Source organism: Venturia canescens, chromosome 9 (assembly GCF_019457755.1).
Source record: "Venturia canescens isolate UGA chromosome 9, ASM1945775v1, whole genome shotgun sequence".
Lineage (NCBI taxonomy): Eukaryota > Metazoa > Arthropoda > Insecta > Hymenoptera > Ichneumonidae > Venturia > Venturia canescens.
Window position 1 is genome coordinate 16,620,622 of NC_057429.1, and position 17,481 is coordinate 16,638,102.

At 43.6% G+C, this 17,481-nt stretch overlaps 2 protein-coding genes across 3 annotated transcripts; both read left to right on the forward strand.

Moving 5' to 3' along the window:
- Nucleotides 1–934: 934 nt before the first annotated feature.
- On the forward strand, nucleotides 935–10,483 carry LOC122416045 (probable multidrug resistance-associated protein lethal(2)03659). Its single transcript, XM_043428712.1, has 13 exons — nucleotides 935–1,266; nucleotides 1,355–1,675; nucleotides 3,965–4,389; nucleotides 4,571–4,727; nucleotides 4,814–5,016; nucleotides 5,209–5,591; nucleotides 5,672–5,886; nucleotides 5,970–6,188; nucleotides 6,329–6,515; nucleotides 6,615–6,800; nucleotides 6,903–7,380; nucleotides 7,545–8,614; nucleotides 9,381–10,483. The coding sequence occupies exons 1-13, from the start codon at nucleotides 1,190–1,192 to the stop codon at nucleotides 9,528–9,530; spliced, it is 4,071 nt and encodes a 1,356-aa protein (XP_043284647.1). The 5' UTR covers nucleotides 935–1,189; the 3' UTR covers nucleotides 9,531–10,483.
- Nucleotides 10,484–10,638: 155 nt separating this feature from the next.
- On the forward strand, nucleotides 10,639–17,429 carry LOC122416046 (probable multidrug resistance-associated protein lethal(2)03659). 2 transcript variants are annotated; one of them, XM_043428714.1, is made up of 14 exons: nucleotides 10,639–11,011; nucleotides 11,578–11,772; nucleotides 11,868–12,167; nucleotides 12,631–13,055; nucleotides 13,187–13,343; nucleotides 13,457–13,659; nucleotides 13,771–14,147; nucleotides 14,350–14,564; nucleotides 14,648–14,866; nucleotides 14,981–15,167; nucleotides 15,253–15,438; nucleotides 15,535–15,991; nucleotides 16,064–17,139; nucleotides 17,241–17,429. In XM_043428714.1, the coding sequence occupies exons 2-14, from the start codon at nucleotides 11,696–11,698 to the stop codon at nucleotides 17,427–17,429; spliced, it is 4,068 nt and encodes a 1,355-aa protein (XP_043284649.1). In that variant the 5' UTR covers nucleotides 10,639–11,011; nucleotides 11,578–11,695. The 2 variants fall into 2 exon arrangements, with proteins under 2 accessions (XP_043284649.1, XP_043284648.1); XM_043428713.1 differs by having other exon boundaries at nucleotides 10,639–11,772.
- The last annotated feature ends 52 nt before the right edge of the window (nucleotides 17,430–17,481 follow it).

Sequence of the window (17,481 nt, forward strand, 5' to 3'; positions counted from 1 at the left end):
TGCGGCGAGATATTGGCGCGTTGAAAAAGTTAACGGAAAATCTCCGTATTTACGATCGTCACGTTGAGTTTCCCGCGAAAGTGCGGCAATTTTTCGACTAGAAATTATTAACAATTGTCCGTGAATTCGACGCCCATCCCGGAGGATCCCTGCCGCGTATTTTTTGATCAATTGCAGCTGAGCAACTTGTTGCCGATGAAAAATATTTTCAAAGTATTTTTCGATATCGACCGATCGAATAATAATAATCGACTTTTCTCAGGAATCGTCCTAATAATGAGAGCGGCTAATAGAAGTACTGTAAGCAGCAACACAGCGCTACTCCGCGTGTTATGAGCCCGACAGTTCCTTCACTTCATTTGTAAATAAAGAGGTAGAATATGTACGCGTAGCATGTGCCAGTGTTGTTTTCGGCCCACCGTCGTCCGTCCTCCCTTCTAGCGTGCTTCGTGCCTCGTGCCTCTTAAGTACGAGTTGGTGGGAATATTTTGGCTCATTCGTAGTCGGGCTCCGTTCTGATACACGTTATTCCCTACGCAATAGAAATTTTTCGGTGAACACGCACGCGGGCTTCAGCTGTCACGTGCCCCAACCGTTTTTCCAGAGGAATCGGGACGGCGTGCCCGTGTCGCGCGCAACTCTGTATTTTCGTATCGATGTGAGCGTGAGTCAACCGTGTATGATTAAACCGGTAGCGAATCAAATGCTTCGTTTATAATATGTAGTCGCGCGCGACTGCCACTCAATTTAATCGGGATCAAACTTATTAGTAGAGTAAACACAATATACCACGTACACATTTAAAGAGTCGAGAGATAAAGACTATAAAATAGAGACGCGAGGAGATCGTACAGGCGACATGTAGAATCCATGCAACACGTTCATGTCTGAGTCATGAGTTTTCCAGTTTTATAAAAATCGTTCATTTAAATACATGCTCGCATTGTCTCAGGGCTAAGAGGATTTATTTTAAACGGATCGTTCAAAAGTGCTTTAATATTTTGTATTGGTGATTGCGCGAGAAAGTGATAAAAACAAGTTTTGACATCGCGTTTCCCTCGGTTAATTGTGCGTGATTTTTGGCATGTGCGATTGAGCAGGAAGGCCAAAAGAGAGGATCAAAGTGAGAAAGAATTTGAACGAATTGTCATTACGGTGCGCTTATACACGGAAAATATTGTTATTTATAATGGACGGAAGCGTTCCGGTCGACAAGAAAAAAAATCCGAGAGAAGGCGCGAACTTGCTGAGTGCTCTGACATTTTCGTAAGTAGAAATGGGTACTTCGGTAAATTCGATGTTTCGAACGTTACCGTTTCTTTTGTAAATTTATTTTTACGGCTCGCACACGCAGATGGATGCTCAAGACCTTTTGGGTCGGTTATCGAAGAGAGCTCGAGATCGAAGATCTCACTCGACCTCTCGATGAGCACAAAAGCAGCCTTCTCGGGGATAAAATCAGCGTTGCTTGGGAAGCTGAATTACGGCGCGTCGACAAACTCGAAGCTAGTTACAACGGGAATAAAAAAGGATCGAGCCAAAATGTCGAGAAGGAAAAAGAGGAAAAAACTTATCGAAAATTCCAACCAAGTCTCATGAGAGTTTTGATCAAAGTCTTTGGATTCAAAATTATGCTTTACGGCATTGCTCTGGCCTTTTTCGAAATCATCTTCAGGTAAGCTCCCCACCAACCATCCCATTTTTTATCCATTATTTTTATCCCTGTCCGTACTCACGAAGCCTCTGTAACCTGGCGGAACCGCTCAGCCTTTTTTTTGACCCTTCATTCCCGGCCAATGGCCAATAGACTCGCTCAATGTGACCTCGCGCTGCTTCGATTCAAGGAATTCTGTCTTCAAAAACACTCGCACCAAACTCAGTTTGTTTTTATTATTTTCAACGTATACTGTTACCGAAGCCCAACTTATTCAGTTTCATTGTTATCATGAGATGCGACGCCGGCTTGTCGCTAAGTATTAACAAAGAAAATAGTACTCGCAGCTATAAAATGACTGGCATTAGTGCGTGCGATCGAGCAACGCTATGGCACATTTTCATATCTCTCGAATCAGCTTTCCGCACAATTCGACCTTTTTCACTTTTAACCACCGTTCAGTTCAAAACGCTTGTTAATCGACATCGATAATTTCTTTTTTTATTCGACTGCACCATAGTAGTTATATTTTCTCTTTCGAAAAATCGTAAGAAAACTTTTCTATCGCCAAAGCAAAAACCGCATTTTTTCAGTCCGCTTTTTAAACGATTTTCATTGTTAACCGTTTTTGACGCAATCGTCGGAACAACTAAAAACATTTTCAAGATTTCTATTCAGAGCTCGACAATTTGAGGGAACGGAAGAAAACGCGATTGGGAACGAAAAATATGAAGACTCGAGTACCCTTAATCCGGCCAATCTTTGCAAAATTTCAACAGTAACTTGTCCATTGGAAAGACTCGAGTAAGCACGTGTCACGAGCCGGTATCGCGCGGCTCAACGTTAAAGCGTCCGTGATTGCCGGAAATGATGAAACATGAAGAGAACTCGAGCTCGCAAGAGGCGAGATTTTCGGCGATTCTCAAATTTTTAACCAGAACCAAAAATATCGATGGGCAGACAAAAACGAACGAGATTACGCAACCAAAACTTCGTACATTGACTGAGGCAGAATGCAAAGCGTTAAATGATGTCTGACGACTTTCAATGGACTCCAAAGGCCCCGCTGATCTGCACGAGCCTTCGAATTCGAGATGAGTTCGTCCAGGACATTCCAATGCTTCGAAAATGTAAATCTCCAATTTTTAAAATATATTCGCTTGCGGGAGACTGAAAACGTTGCCGATTTGCGTAACTGTGAGAACGGTCGAGATGCGAGAAAATGGATACGATCGAGAAAAAATCTCGTTGTTTGAGGAGCACATTCGGCATTGGATTCGATGAGATAAAGATGCATTTTCTTCCAGACTCAAAAATAAACGGGCCCGTTATCTCCAAGACATAAAAACAATAATTGAATAAAAGGAAAAAGGCCACGCGATATCTCGAGTCTCAGACGACATTGAACTGCGTGATTGATATCCGATTTTATTGAGCAAACATGAGATTTTATTAAATCCTGAACTGGGCCAATCATTTTCTAACGTCTTAGGTCCGGCCTGCGTCGATAAACTTTCCACGTCACTCCTTCCAACCTCAACAATAATGGAACGTGAAGTTTTTTTCTTGATAATGGGATTGGATGCCGAAAAGCAATGATAGATGGAGGAAAAAATCATGAAACTCGATCCAACGCTATCAATTTTGCTTTTAGAAGCTCAAAGTGTGCGAATAAAATTTGGACAGAGACGTCGAGAGACGAACGAATGTCAACAATGAATGATTGATCGGAGATAATAAATGTCCAAATGTCGTCGTCCGATCAAGTGCTGTTTTAAATCTTTCAAGTGGAATTTTCACAATGTATCAATCTCTGGAGTCACAGAATGATAGTCGAGCTGTCGTGGCTCGTGAAACGAATCACAGAGACACACGTCACGTCTCTGTATCAATCGCTTGGGTGCGAGAAGCTCGCGGAAATATTGGTGCACGGTTTCTTCCTTAAAAACGCTTCATTTTACGGGAAAAAATTAACACGTTCTCTTCTAACCACGAAACGGCGTGTAACTCTCCCATTTTTCTTGAAATATCGAGCGTGTCCCTGGAAATTTTGTATCTGTAGTTTTACCGACCGCGAGACCGATGGATCACCTTAAAAAACGTTCAGTTCCTCTATTTTTCATTGAATAAGCTTTCCTGCTTAGCGAGGTTCCTGCGTTCATAATTTCCTTTCCAAAACCTCGGTCCCCAAAGGAGTACGAAAATATTGAGAATTTAGTTGAAATTTGAAAATTAAGCTGAAAGTGGATAGTCGCATTTTCGACAACGATAATGTACGAATATTTTTCAATGGTTTATTGTCTGTCGCAGGGTGTTGCAGCCGTTGTTCCTCGGAGGATTGTTACAATATTTTTCCGGAGTGAATCCGTCGAGGTCGAACGCTTATCTTTGCGCAGTTGGTGTGATATTGTGCTCCGCGGTACAGACGCTCTTCATGCATCCATATATGATGGCGATAATGCACATGGGTATGAAGATGCGCGTGGCTTGTTGCTCTCTGATTTACCGAAAAACGTTGAAGCTATCGAAGACGGCGCTGGGTGAGACAACGATCGGACAAGCGGTCAATCTTCTGTCGAACGATGTCAACCGGTTCGACGATGCGATCATATTTTTTCATCATCTCTGGGTCGGACCCCTCCAAGCAGTTTTTATAACGTACTTTTTGTATCAGCAAGTCGGGCTGGTCGCTTTGATCGGCGTAGCCTTACTCTTGATGTGCATACCGCTTCAAGGTTCGTTCAGTCATTGCTCAGCGATCTGCCATTTTGTTATTTTTATTCCTGGTGATGAGGAAAAAAAATTATTCTCAAGTTGAATTCTTCTGTTGAAAAAAAAAATTTACCCAGAAGCTAGAAAAAAATCTTGGCTTCGTTGTAAAAATTTTAACTTGTAAACATGAACGCGACATCGCAGGATTCCTTGGCAAAAAAACTTCTTCCCTGAGGTTACAAACTGCCATAAGAACCGATGAAAGAATTCGTCTCACTAACGAAGTTATAACTGGCATCCAACCCATCAAAATGTACACGTGGGAGAATCCTTTCAGCAATGTAATAGAAAAAGCACGGGGGTACTTCCAATGAGTTTGTTCGTTTCGCCTAAAAATTAACGCTTTCGATGGAATTTTATTTTATTTATTGGTTTTCATGATTACAGGCGCGAGATCAAGGTCATAAAATCGACGTCTTACATCCGAGGTTTCATGATGTCATTGAACGTGTTCACTACCAGGCTGTCCCTCTTCATAACTCTACTCGCTTACGTACTTGGTGACGAAAAAATAACTGCCGAAAAAGTTTTCATAATGACGGCTTATTATTTTGTATTGAGGGAAGCAATGACAGAATTTTTTCCCCTTGGTAAGTAGGATCACAATGAGATTCTTGCCATTCAAATATTTTGAAGATTGTTCGAAAAAGTGTAGATCTTTTAAGGGAGATGAAAATCTCACAATTTTTACCTTCGCCATTCCTCGGATCAATTGTAACGAGGAAAAAAAAATATTTTGACACTCGTGAGTAAACGATGATCCGTAAATCATTGTTATGTAGGAGTAACTCTGGCAGCCGAAGGTTACGTTTCAATCAAGCGATTGCAAAAGTTCATGATGTACGACGAAGTTGATGACATAAGCGAAAATCGAAATAGGTGTGAGAAACCTGACGTCAAAGGGGAGACAAAAAGAAAACCTCAACGGACCGAGAAACCTGTGACGGGAAGCTGTCGCGAGGGCACCGGTGGCGATGGTTCCATTATTCTTAGTGGTTGCCATGCAAAATGGCTGGATTCGGACAGCGAGGATACGCTACATGGAATCAATCTCAAAGTAAATCCGGGCCAACTTGTGGCTATTGTTGGACAGGTCGGATCTGGGAAATCGAGCTTACTAAACGTCATTTTAAAGGAATTACCTGTGTACTCCGGTACTGTCGAGGTATGTTTGTTTATAGAAGATAACTTTTTTTTTCTCTCTGCGTATATTCATTTTTAACGTAATATTTCATTTTTACTTAGGTGAACGGCCACATCGCGTACGCGAGTCAAGAGCCTTGGCTATTCGCCGGTTCGGTGCGGCAAAATATACTGTTCGGGCGAAAAATGGAACAGCGTCGTTACGAACAGGTGGTCAAGGTCTGTCAGCTCAAACGAGATTTTTCTCTTTTGCCTTACGGGGATAAGACGATAGTGGGAGAGCGAGGAATCAGTTTGTCCGGTGGTCAACGAGCAAGGTGAACAAAAGTCCAGCGAAAACTTGCACTATTTATTTTCATTCCGTTTTTCCGGAATTTAACGAAGAGCCACGTGTTTACAGAATAAATTTAGCGAGAGCAGTGTATGCTGATGCTCCGATATGTTTATTGGACGATCCTCTGAGCGCCGTCGATGCCCACGTTGGAAAGCACATGTTCGAGGAATGCATTGAGAAGCATTTGAAAGGCAAAACCAGAATTCTGGTAACACATCAAATGCAATTCCTTCGAAACGTCGATTGGATCGTCGTTCTTAAAGAGGGTGCTATTCAGGCAGAAGGGTACGAAAAAATTACTTTCGACGGAAGCACTTCATGAAATATTTTGCTTCCGAAGCTCATACTTCAAAACAACTCCAAAGATTTATCGGTTCAATTGATAACCGAAAAGTAATGGAAAATTCAAACATTTTTTTCCCCAGAACTTATAAACAATTGGCAGAGATGGGTGTAGATTTTGGTACATTGCTAGAAGCCCAATCCAAACAAGACGAGGCATCCTCGGTACCACCGAGCCAAAGTAATTCTCGTCGCACGAGCAACACCTCGCTCTGTTCTTCGGGAATCAATGAAACTGTCGGCAGTGGCGGACAAGGAGAGCCTGAAGAAGTAATAATGAAACTCAATTATATTGCCTACGCTATTAATTTTTCTTTCCAATCGTTAAGATAGAGATTTGTCATACGATGTTTCGTCGATTGATTCGAGGTAGCCGAGATGCGTACGAAGGGCAGCGTGAGCAGTAAAATTTATTGGGCGTACTTACGAGCCGGTGGTAATTGGTTCGTGATATTCATCGTTTTTGTATTATTCGCCGCATCCGAATTGGTTGCCAGCGGTGGTGATTATTTCATCGCTGAATGGGTCAATATGGAGGAACGAGAAGATGCAAATGTCAGTACATTTTCCAATCCTCATTTTTGATTAATATTTTTTAATAATTTTTCTCATGGTGAACCAACGAAGTGGGCCTTTCATTAGTTTACTTTTTTGCAGAAAACTCTGAAATCGGAGCAAATTAGAAGAGGAAACCAGAATGAAACAGAAATTCACGAAAGATTTTTAGACACTTACACGTGCATTTACATCTACAGTGGACTGATCGTACTTACTATATTTATTACTCTCGTTCGATCGTTCTCCTTCTTCGAGATGTGCATGAAAGCTTCGATAAAACTTCACGATCAAATGTTTCGAAGTATCAGTCGCGCGACGATGCGTTTTTTCAATACGAACACATCGGGGCGTGTGCTCAATCGGTTCGCTAGAGACATGGGTTTTGTCGACGAATCGTTGCCTTTAACGATGATCGATTGCATACAAATCAGTATGACACTTCTGGGCATCATAATCCTCGTTAGCATCGTGAACCCGTGGCTCTTGATACCGACCGTAGTCATTGGAATTATTTTCTATTATTTGCGAGTCGTTTATTTGGCAACGAGCAGAAGCGTTAAACGTCTGGAGGCAATATGTGAGTTCATTTGATATGGAATTTTATAGATTTGTTATTAATTTGCAATAATCATTGAATTCAATGATCCGTGATATTGGCACGTTATGCAAAACTCTTTGCCTTTTTTATTTTTTTTTCTTTACATACAAATGCGATGAATTAATTGTTAAACTTGATCGCAGCACGGTCGCCCATATACAACCATCTGAACGCGACGCTCCAGGGCCTTGCGACGATACGATCGTTCGACGCTGCTGAAGTGTTAATCGAGGAGTTTGATCACCATCAAGATCTCCATTCATCGGCTTGGTACATATTCATCGGTTCAGCTCGCGTATTCGGCTATTGGCTGGACATTTTTTGTCTCGTTTATATTGCTCTGGTGACACTGAGTTTCCTGGTGCTGAATAACGATCCCACCTCGACGCCGGGTGGAAACGTGGGTCTCGCGATAACTCAGAGTATAGGATTGACGGGAATGTTCCAGTGGGGAATGCGCCAGAGCGCTGAATTGGAAAATCGGATGACATCGGTCGAGCGTGTGCTCGAGTACAGCAACGTCGAGAAAGAACCGCCTCTTGAGAGTTCACCTAATAAGAAGCCAAAAGCAACGTGGCCCGAGAAAGGAAAAATTGAATTTAAAAATGTTTATTTGCGCTATGCGCCGCTCGATCCGCCGGTACTGAAAAATCTCAATTTCACGATAAAGCCGCACGAGAAAATTGGCATTGTCGGTAGAACCGGAGCTGGAAAGTCCTCTTTGATCCAGGCACTCTTTCGTCTCGCTGATGTCGAAGGTAGAATCGAGATCGACGCTGTCAACACGGGTGAGATCGGCCTCCACGATTTACGTTCCAAAATCAGTATCATCCCCCAAGAACCTTTTCTCTTTTGCGGTTCTTTGCGCTCCAACCTCGATCCTTTCGAAGCCTACACCGACATTCGATTGTTAGAAGCTCTGGAAGAAGTTGAGCTCAAAGAATTGGGCCTCGAGATTCGAGTGAGCGAAGGCGGCGGCAACTTGAGCGTCGGCCAACGTCAACTGGTCTGCTTGGCCCGTGCCATCGTACGCAACAATCCCATACTCGTTCTCGACGAGGCAACCGCCAACATAGATCCTCGCACCGATGAGCTCATACAGAAAACAATAAGACGCAAATTCGAGAATTGTACTGTACTCACAATAGCGCATCGACTTAATACCGTTATGGACAACGATCGAATACTTTTGATGGACGCTGGATCTGTCGTGGTAAAAATTCTAATCTATGTGTACCCTCACAAGCTTATCGGTTTGCTTAAGGAAGTTGAGCCTGTACAGTCATTTTTTTTATCCAAAAGTTATGACCTGTACCTTTCAAAAGTTAGGCCAGTTTACAGTTTGGCAATGTTGCATACATTTTAAAGAAAAGTTGGGGAAAAAAAGACGAAAAACTGGTGAAAGCTCAGTCGAAAACACGAACGGTGACGATCGTAGCCTCAAAAAACTGCACGGGAAACAGATTATTATTAATATAATCTCAGCAAATCTCCTAATAAATCTGAAAAAAATTGACATTATTCAGCAAGCCTCGTTCATGTTGCCCAAAAAATTTCATATTTTTAGCATCATTTTTAACGGAGATATCACTGAATGTGTTTTGACTTCCATAAGATTACATGTTATTTGGCTCAAATTGTTATTGATTTTTCTCAGCAACGATGCTCCTAAACTGTCTGAAAAATTGAACTGATTTTTTTTTACACTTCACTTTATAAGATGCACTCGGTTTAAAAGCGATGACATCATTTTCATTCTAATGCCTCAACTTCCTTAATAGTTTAATCGTACGAACCTTCCCGAAATAATCGAAACTGTCCAAACCCTCTTTTACTAACCAAAAAGGCTATGTCAAACTTGTTTTCCTAGAATATTGGGTTTTAAGATTTTTCCAATATTTTCTTCCATCCAAAGATCTTGTGTCAACAATTAAAATTGCTGTAACACTAAAATATTGTCTCATTCTTATATTCCCCAGGAATTCGATCATCCTCACATTCTCTTGGAGAACACAAAGTCCGGATATCTGTACAGCATGGTCCAAGAAACCGGCCAAACGATGGCAGAAGGATTGGCGGAAATAGCAAAAAGGAATTACTTATTGCGCCAAGGTTCGCCGTCTCATTGATCGTTCCGTTTTCACTTGGGCGCCAACCTGACTGTTAACGTCAGTTATTCAAAGTGCCTCGTCGTAGTTCGACGTTCGGAAAGTCCAAGTATTTCGTGATCTACGTTCGAAATTATTTCGAATTTCTCAATCCTATTCCTGTTATTTTTTGCTCAACAAAAACAGTGCTTGACGTTATTCAGAAGTGATGAAACGACCTCGTTTATTGTACGCGTTAAATGTACTTATCGATACTCGACAACCATCACGCTGCGATTGACTCGCACGCGTGTCCTGCAACTCCTCTCAACAGGCAGTATTATTCTAATTAATTAGGCATCCCGAGCCATTTTATCCAGTAAAGAAAGTAAATTAATTTATTCAGAAAACCAAGTGAATATTTTATCTCGAACTAATGAAACTGTGTAGAAAATGTTGTCGAGTATTTTAAAATCAAGATTATTAAACTCTGCCGAAAATAGAAGCTAATGATGAAGCGAGACGACCTCGAACGTGACTCAATGTCAAAAATTCCGATAACAAAGAATTAATCATATTTTTGTATCATTGTATCTTCGTCTACGATCGATAGGAAGCTGTCTTCGAAATATCACAGAAGTATAATTGTAATATACACTTTTTATATTGAAAATCTTGATTTACAACATTGACATAAATCTTGATCTCGAACATAGAAGATTTTCAATAATTGTAAGTTTTCCTGTCTGCTCGGAGAGGAACTCGTCGAATGCTCCGTCTCGTTGTTCCGTTTACGTAATTTTTGCGATTCGTTATATCACATCACGATGGTTGTATTATTCGTCGACGTTATTTTACGATTATTATCATTGTTGCATCTATTGTGTAAGATTAACGATCGCGTGCGATACTTGAAGTGTGAAAAAATTGTAAATCTCTTGCGCACCAGTAAGTGCCTGAACCGAAGAAAAACATTGCCACTTAATAACGACGTACATAACGTGAATACACATTTTTATTTATACAAGCGGAGGTCCCTCATACTTTTGATACTACATCAAGGCTGACTCCAGCGATGGGGAGGCCATTGCAGGTACTGAGGAAGAAAAATCAAATTTACCCTGATCCGAATTCCTAGAGGTCCCCGGAGCTCCCAAAAGCTGGCCAATGAACTGTCGAAACGGGGAACGGGGATCTTTGGAAACCGCGTGAAAATGGACGATCGTGCGCTTCGGAAATCTACAGCAATCCGAACCTTTCCGAACGGCCCCGACGTAGAGACGGAGAACAAATAAACAAACACTGTTATGTCGCCCCACTCGCACTAAAATTGACAAATCCCTCCGCTTCCTCCTCCAACTCACTTTACGTTCTATTTGTATATTCTTCAGTTTAACATTCATGCGTGTAGAGAATGGAGAAGAGTCGAAGTGGAAAACAGTGGATTTTTTTTTCGATCACGCAGACTGTTCGCTGTGCCGAGTTTACCTCTGAGTAACAGCAGTCACGTTGTCGATCTAATGGTTTGTCGTTTGAAAATCAAATCTCATTTTCAAGTGTTCTGATAAGAATTATCGTCTCACCTCGGAAGTGGACAGCTGAGCGCTTCGCTCACCAACAGTTTAGCAACAGATTTAGCGCGATAACAATTTAATGTGTTCGAAAGTTCCTTAACGATCGTTGACCACGAATCGTAGTAATAAAAAACACGAACGTGCGTCAGTGTTTTTCTGTGTTCTTATCTCCTGTCTTCGTTCTGCTGTGCTTTCGCCGAGGAAATCACGAGTTTTCCTCATTCTATTCGTAGTTCAGTTTATTAGCATTTCACGTCAGTTACCAGACGCTTATCTCCGATATTTTTTCTCGAGTAGTCGAGGACCGTGTGTCATCGCGCTTGTGTTGTGTTTATCAGCTGCTTTTTTTTTACGAATGTAAGGATAACTTGAGCCACGTGTCATTAAACCGGTAGCGAGTCGGAGGCTTCGGATTTATTGTATTCGGGCGTAGAGCCCGCCCATGGAATTCCATCGTAATCGCAGCGAGAGGAGAAGTAAAAACGGTAAAAAAAAAAGATCGTTTCGGGTTTCAGTTTTCATGATCGTCGACCACGAGAATTGTCGCGAAGGTTGTAAAAGCAGCGAAAAATCGTTGAGTGACGGTACTGAGGACGGTTTCGATAACTCTGCGGGCTCCCGATCAACTCCGAGATGGATGAAAAAAGCGGTAGCAACGGGAAGAAGAATCCGAGGGAAGGTGCCAACTTTCTGAGCGCTTTGACCTTTTCGTGAGTAAAAATGAGCAGCTTGGAAGATTCTTCGGAGCTTCGAACACGAGCTCACTTACACAAAATTTCAACCTCTTTGCGAACGACTCGCGCAGATGGACACTGAAGACCTTCTGGGTTGGCTTCCGAAGAGAAATCGAGATCGAGGATCTCCCCAGACCCTTGAGGGAGCACAAGAGCAGTTACCTCGGGGATAAAATGAGCGTCGCTTGGGAAGCTGAGCTACAACGGGTCCGGGAAAGCCAAAAGAAGAGCCTCGAGAATGGAAGATCGGGCCGGCGCGAAAAACCTTCCCGGACATCAAAGCCCAGCCTGACGAGGGTCCTGATCAAAGTTTTTGGCTTAAAAACGCTGCTTTACGGCTTGGCTTTGGGCGTCATGGAAATCTTTATCAGGTGAGCCAGTCCCCGGGAGCTTCGAGTCAGCAGAATTGCTTTTTCGAAGCTCCTTTCTCGTTTCTTCAATCTTTCATTTTCCCCTGACAATGCTGTAACGGTTAACGATCCAATCTTTTATTGTTATCAAGACACTCCGCGTTGACTCGTCTCCGGGTATTTTAAAAAATGAGTAAACAGCCAGATAGAAAAAACAAACGATCGCAGATAAAAGATCGGACGGAAAATTCCGAGAACAGACGATCCAAGACTGAGGCCTGGCGCACTCCGGGATCGGAATGCGAGGTTTTTTTCGTCATGATTCGTTTTTTATTGCCCCGGTGACTCGGTAAATCGAACGAATGAGCCTGCGAGCATAGTTCGCGAGCTTCAACGCTCTTGTGATTTTCCTCAGATTTCGTATATATCTTCGTTCCCTGAATTTGGTAGCCTTTTGTTATCGATGAATTCCTCACGATTTCAGAGTCCTCCAACCGCTTTTCCTCGGAAATTTGCTGCAATTTTATTCCGGAGAGAATCCCTCGTCGTCCGACGCTTATCTCTACGCAGGTGGCATCGTACTGTGCTCGGCGACGGTGATTTTCTTCAGACATCCGTTCATGATGGCAGCGATACACATGGGAATGAAAGTTCGCGTGGCTTGCTGCTCCTTGATTTACCGGAAGACGCTGAAGCTCTCGAAAACCGCGCTGGGCCAAACGACCGTCGGACAAGCGGTCAATCTTCTGTCGAACGACGTAAATCGCTTCGATGAAGTGTTCATATGCCTTCATTATCTGTGGATCGGACCCCTCCAGACACTGCTTATAACGTACTTTCTGTACGAACAAGTTGGCCTCGTCGCATTGACCGGCGTCGCTTTACTCTTGGTGTACATTCCGCTTCAAGGTTCGTTCACTCGTAGCTTTTAGGTTCCTCGTTATATTTATATTTTCACCGAGGGGCTCGTTCCATCGAAATATTTCAATAACTCCATTGAAGGCTTCAAATTATGAATGTTCTGGAATAAAATTGCGCAGGTCTCCTCGGGAAAAAATCTTCCGTCCTGAGGCTCCGAATCGCCATGAGAACGGACGAGCGAATTCGCCTCACCAATGAAATCATCACCGGCATACAAGCCATCAAAATGTACACGTGGGAAAACCCCTTCAGAAAACTCGTTGAAAAGGCTCGAAGGTACTTCGAACTCCAAAGCTTTTCAGATTCAGCTTTGGAGCAAAACTGAAGATCATTTTTTCCCACTCGTCGATCCTCGTTTCGGCTTGTTTAACGAATTTTCATTTTCGTAGGCGCGAGATCAATGTCATAAGATCGACATCTTTCGTCCGCGGTGTCATGATGTCCTTCAAAATGTTCACATCCAGATTGACCCTCTTCGTTACTGTACTCGTTTACGTTCTGAGCGGCCAGAAACTAACGGCTGAAAAAGTCTTCTTAATGACGGCCTATTACAGTGTTCTGAAGCTGTCGATGACCGATTATTTTCCCCGAGGTCAGTATGATAGGCTCAATTCCAATGGAATTCGATTTTCGTCTGTCGAGCTGCAGAGTTTACTTCCCGAAATTGTTTCTATTTTATATGTGACATTCGATTTCAACTCAGGAATAACGCAAGTCGCCGAAGTGGTCGTAACGATCAAGCGCCTGCAAAATTTCATGCTGTACGATGAAATCGACGACATTACTAAGAATAGGAGCGAGGGCTTGGTCGTGAAAAAAGAAAAGCAAAAAGGTACAGAACGGACCGAGAAGCCGGTGACGGGAAGCCGTCGCGAGGGCACCGGGGGCGACGGCTCCGTCGTTCTCAATAATTGTCATGCAAAGTGGCTGGACTCGGCTAGCGAGGACACGCTGCGAGGCATCAATTTCAAAGTGAATCCGGGCCAGCTCGTCGCTGTCGTGGGCCAGGTCGGTTCTGGAAAGTCGAGCCTGCTGAACGTCATTTTGAAAGAATTACCTGTGCATCAGGGCTCTGTTGAGGTACGTTGAGATTGAAAGATTTCATCGAATAACAAAATACAGAAAAATGTGCAAACCTTCGTTTTGTCCCGTGAACAAAAGCCCAGTGAAAAGTTTCGATCGAAGAAACGAAATTTTGCGGAGCGAATATCAGAAATTTATCAAAGTGACGTCTCAGTTTTCTTTTCGTTCGAACTACGACTTTTCGTCGATTTTTACCCAGGTGAACGGCCACGTCGCGTACGCGAGCCAAGAAGCTTGGCTGTTCTCCGGCTCGGTGCGTCAAAATATACTGTTTGGAAGAAAAATGGAACCGCGTCGTTACGAGAAAGTGGTCAAAGTCTGTCAGCTCAAACGAGATTTTGCTCTTCTGCCTTACGGAGATAAAACGATAGTGGGAGAGCGAGGAATCAGTTTGTCCGGTGGTCAACGAGCAAGGTGAACAAAAGTCCAGCGAAAACTTGCACCATTTATTTTCATTCCGTTTTTCCGGAATTTAACGAAGAGCCATGTGTTTACAGAATAAATTTAGCGAGAGCAGTGTATGCTGATGCTCCGATATGTTTATTGGACGATCCTCTGAGCGCCGTCGATGCACACGTGGGAAAGCAGATGTTCGAGGAATGCATAGAAATGCATTTGAGAGGGAAAACCAGACTTCTCGTAACGCACCAGTTGCAATTCCTACGAAACGTCGATTGGATCGTCGTTCTTAAAGAGGGTGCTATTCAGGCCGAAGGGTAATGATAATTTCTCAGCACTTTATTGTCAAACTCCCAAAAACTCTGATAATAATTTAAAGCAGAATATTTTTCTTTGCAGTAAATTTATGTTTAATTTTTCATAATTTACAGAACCTTCGAACAACTGGCAGAAATGGGGGTCGATATTGGTGAGCTGCTCGAGCCCGAGTCCGAGCAGGATGATAATTCTGCGATGTCACTCAGTCGAAGTGATTCTCACCGCACTAGCTGCACTTCGCTCAACTCCGTTAGTGCAAACAAGACTTTTGACGACGGCAAAGAAGACGCACCCGGTGAAGTAATTGAATAAATGAAACTTAATTTTCCGGGATTCTGGGCTCTGATGGTTCAACGTTAATTATGCTTCTAACCGTTCGTTAAAGATTGCTGAAACGCGTACGAAGGGCAGCCTCAAAGGGCGCACTTACTCGTCGTACTTCCAAGCGAGTGGCAGCTGCCCGGTGGTGTTCGTTGTTCTTTCGTTATGCGTCCTTGCTCAATTGGCCGCCAGTTGCTGTGATTACTTCATCGCGCTCTGGGTCAACATGGAGGAACGTGTGAGCGAAAACGTAAGCACGAATTCATGGGAAAACGTAATTTCAAGGAAATGCGATTGGGAAGAAACGAAGTCGGTTGATCTGATCGAGAGGGTTAATTCGTTACAGAAAACTCTCGGGATCGAACAGCCAGGAAAAAGCTACGAAAGGCCTTTGGACACGAACACGTGTATCTACATCTACAGCGCTGTAACTGTCATCGCTATTATCTTGGTTCTCATGCGTTCCGTATCATTTTTCGACATGTGTATGCGAGCATCGATAAAACTTCACGATCGCATGTTTCGGAGCATCAGTCGAGCGAGCATGTACTTTTTTAATACAAACCCATCGGGACGGGTGCTCAATCGGTTCGCCAGAGACATGGGCTCGATCGACGAATCGCTGCCGATGACGATGTTCGATTGCATACAAATCGGACTGTCGCTTACGGGGACCGTTGTCGTGATTGGCATTGCGAATCCCTGGCTCATGATACCGACGGTGGCGATTGGCGTGTTTTTTTACTTTTTGAGAATTTTTTATCTGAAAACGAGCAGAAGCGTGAAACGACTTGAAGGAATCGGTGAGTATTTTTCGTCCTTTTTTATCGAGCGAGCAACAGTTTTCGGTAGTTGATTTTCATGTTGAATTGCAGCACGTTCGCCGGTTTACAATCATTTGAACGCGACGCTTCAGGGTCTCGTGACGATACGCTCTTTCGACGCTGCTGAAGTGTTGACAACGGAATTCGACCACCACCAGGATCTTCACTCCTCAGCTTGGTACATATTCCTCGGTGTATCTCGCGCCTTCGGTTACTGGCTCGATCTTTTTTGTCTCTTGTACATTGCTCTGGTGACGATGAGTTTCCTGGTGCCCGGTAACGAGGAGGATCCGACCTCGACTCCGGGGGGAAACGTCGGTCTTGCGATAACCCAGAGCATAGGATTGACCGGAATGTTTCAGTGGGGAATGCGTCAAACTGCTGAAATGGAGAACCAGATGACCTCGGTCGAGCGGGTGCTCGAGTACAGTAGCGTGGAGAGTGAACCCCCTCTGGAGAGTGCACCGGGCAAGAAGCCAAAGGACACGTGGCCCGAGGAAGGAAAAGTCGAGTTCAAGAACGTCCATTTGCGTTACTCACCGCTGGATCCTCCGGTTTTGAAAAATCTCAATTTCGTGGTTAAGCCTCGCGAGAAAATCGGCATTGTCGGTAGAACCGGAGCTGGAAAATCGTCGCTGATACAGGCGCTGTTTCGTCTCGCCGATGTCGAAGGTGCGATCGAGATCGATGGCGTTGACACGAGCGAAATGGGACTGCACGATTTACGCTCCAAAATCAGCATCATTCCCCAAGAGCCGTTTCTCTTTTCCGGCTCCATGCGCTTCAATCTCGATCCCTTCGAAGCCTACAGCGATATTCGATTGTTGGAAGCCCTCGAGGAGGTAGAACTCAAAGAAATGGGACTCGAATCCCACGTGAACGAGGGCGGCAGCAACTTGAGCGTTGGTCAACGACAATTGGTCTGTTTGGCTCGTGCCATCGTACGCAACAATCCCATTCTCGTACTCGACGAAGCGACCGCAAACGTTGATCCACGTACGGATGAGCTCATCCAAAAGACGATTAGGCGTAAATTTGAAAATCGTACGGTACTTACGATAGCTCATCGACTGAATACCGTAATGGACAGCGATCGTATACTCGTGATGGATGCCGGATCTGTCGTGGTAAGAATTCTCACGGCACTTTCTCCCCGAGGCCAAATCTTCTCGTTCTCAAACCGTGCTAAAACGACACAATTTTTTTTTTACTCCTCTGTTTTCCCCAGGAATTCGATCATCCTCACGTCCTTCTGCAGAACACCAAGTCCGGCTACCTCCACAGCATGGTCCAGGAGACTGGAGCATCAATGGCCCAAGCGTTGACCGAAGTAGCAGAAAAAAGTTATTCGTTCCGACAAACTTCCACAAATAGTGAAGAAAATTATAAGCAAGCGAACGCCAACGAGCATCGATAATCTCTCAGTCACTGACCTCATCGTGAGTCACCCCAAAGGCCGTAACGCATAA

What these genes read in the sequence shown, in the direction of transcription:
- LOC122416045 (XM_043428712.1), top strand. Translation starts at nt 1,190, where the DNA reads ATGGACGGAAGCGTTCCGGTCGACAAGAAAAAAAATCCGAGAGAAGGC. An exon ending in GGTGCTATTCAGGCAGAAGG is followed by an intron (nt 6,189 to 6,328) that starts GTACGAAAAAAT and finishes TTTTTTCCCCAG; the next exon opens with AACTTATAAACAATTGGCAG. An exon ending in TGGACGCTGGATCTGTCGTG is followed by an intron (nt 8,615 to 9,380) that starts GTAAAAATTCTA and finishes TATATTCCCCAG; the next exon opens with GAATTCGATCATCCTCACAT.
- LOC122416046 (XM_043428713.1), top strand. Translation starts at nt 11,696, where the DNA reads ATGGATGAAAAAAGCGGTAGCAACGGGAAGAAGAATCCGAGGGAAGGT. An exon ending in TCCGGTGGTCAACGAGCAAG is followed by an intron (nt 14,565 to 14,647) that starts GTGAACAAAAGT and finishes ATGTGTTTACAG; the next exon opens with AATAAATTTAGCGAGAGCAG. An exon ending in AGGAACGTGTGAGCGAAAAC is followed by an intron (nt 15,439 to 15,534) that starts GTAAGCACGAAT and finishes AATTCGTTACAG; the next exon opens with AAAACTCTCGGGATCGAACA.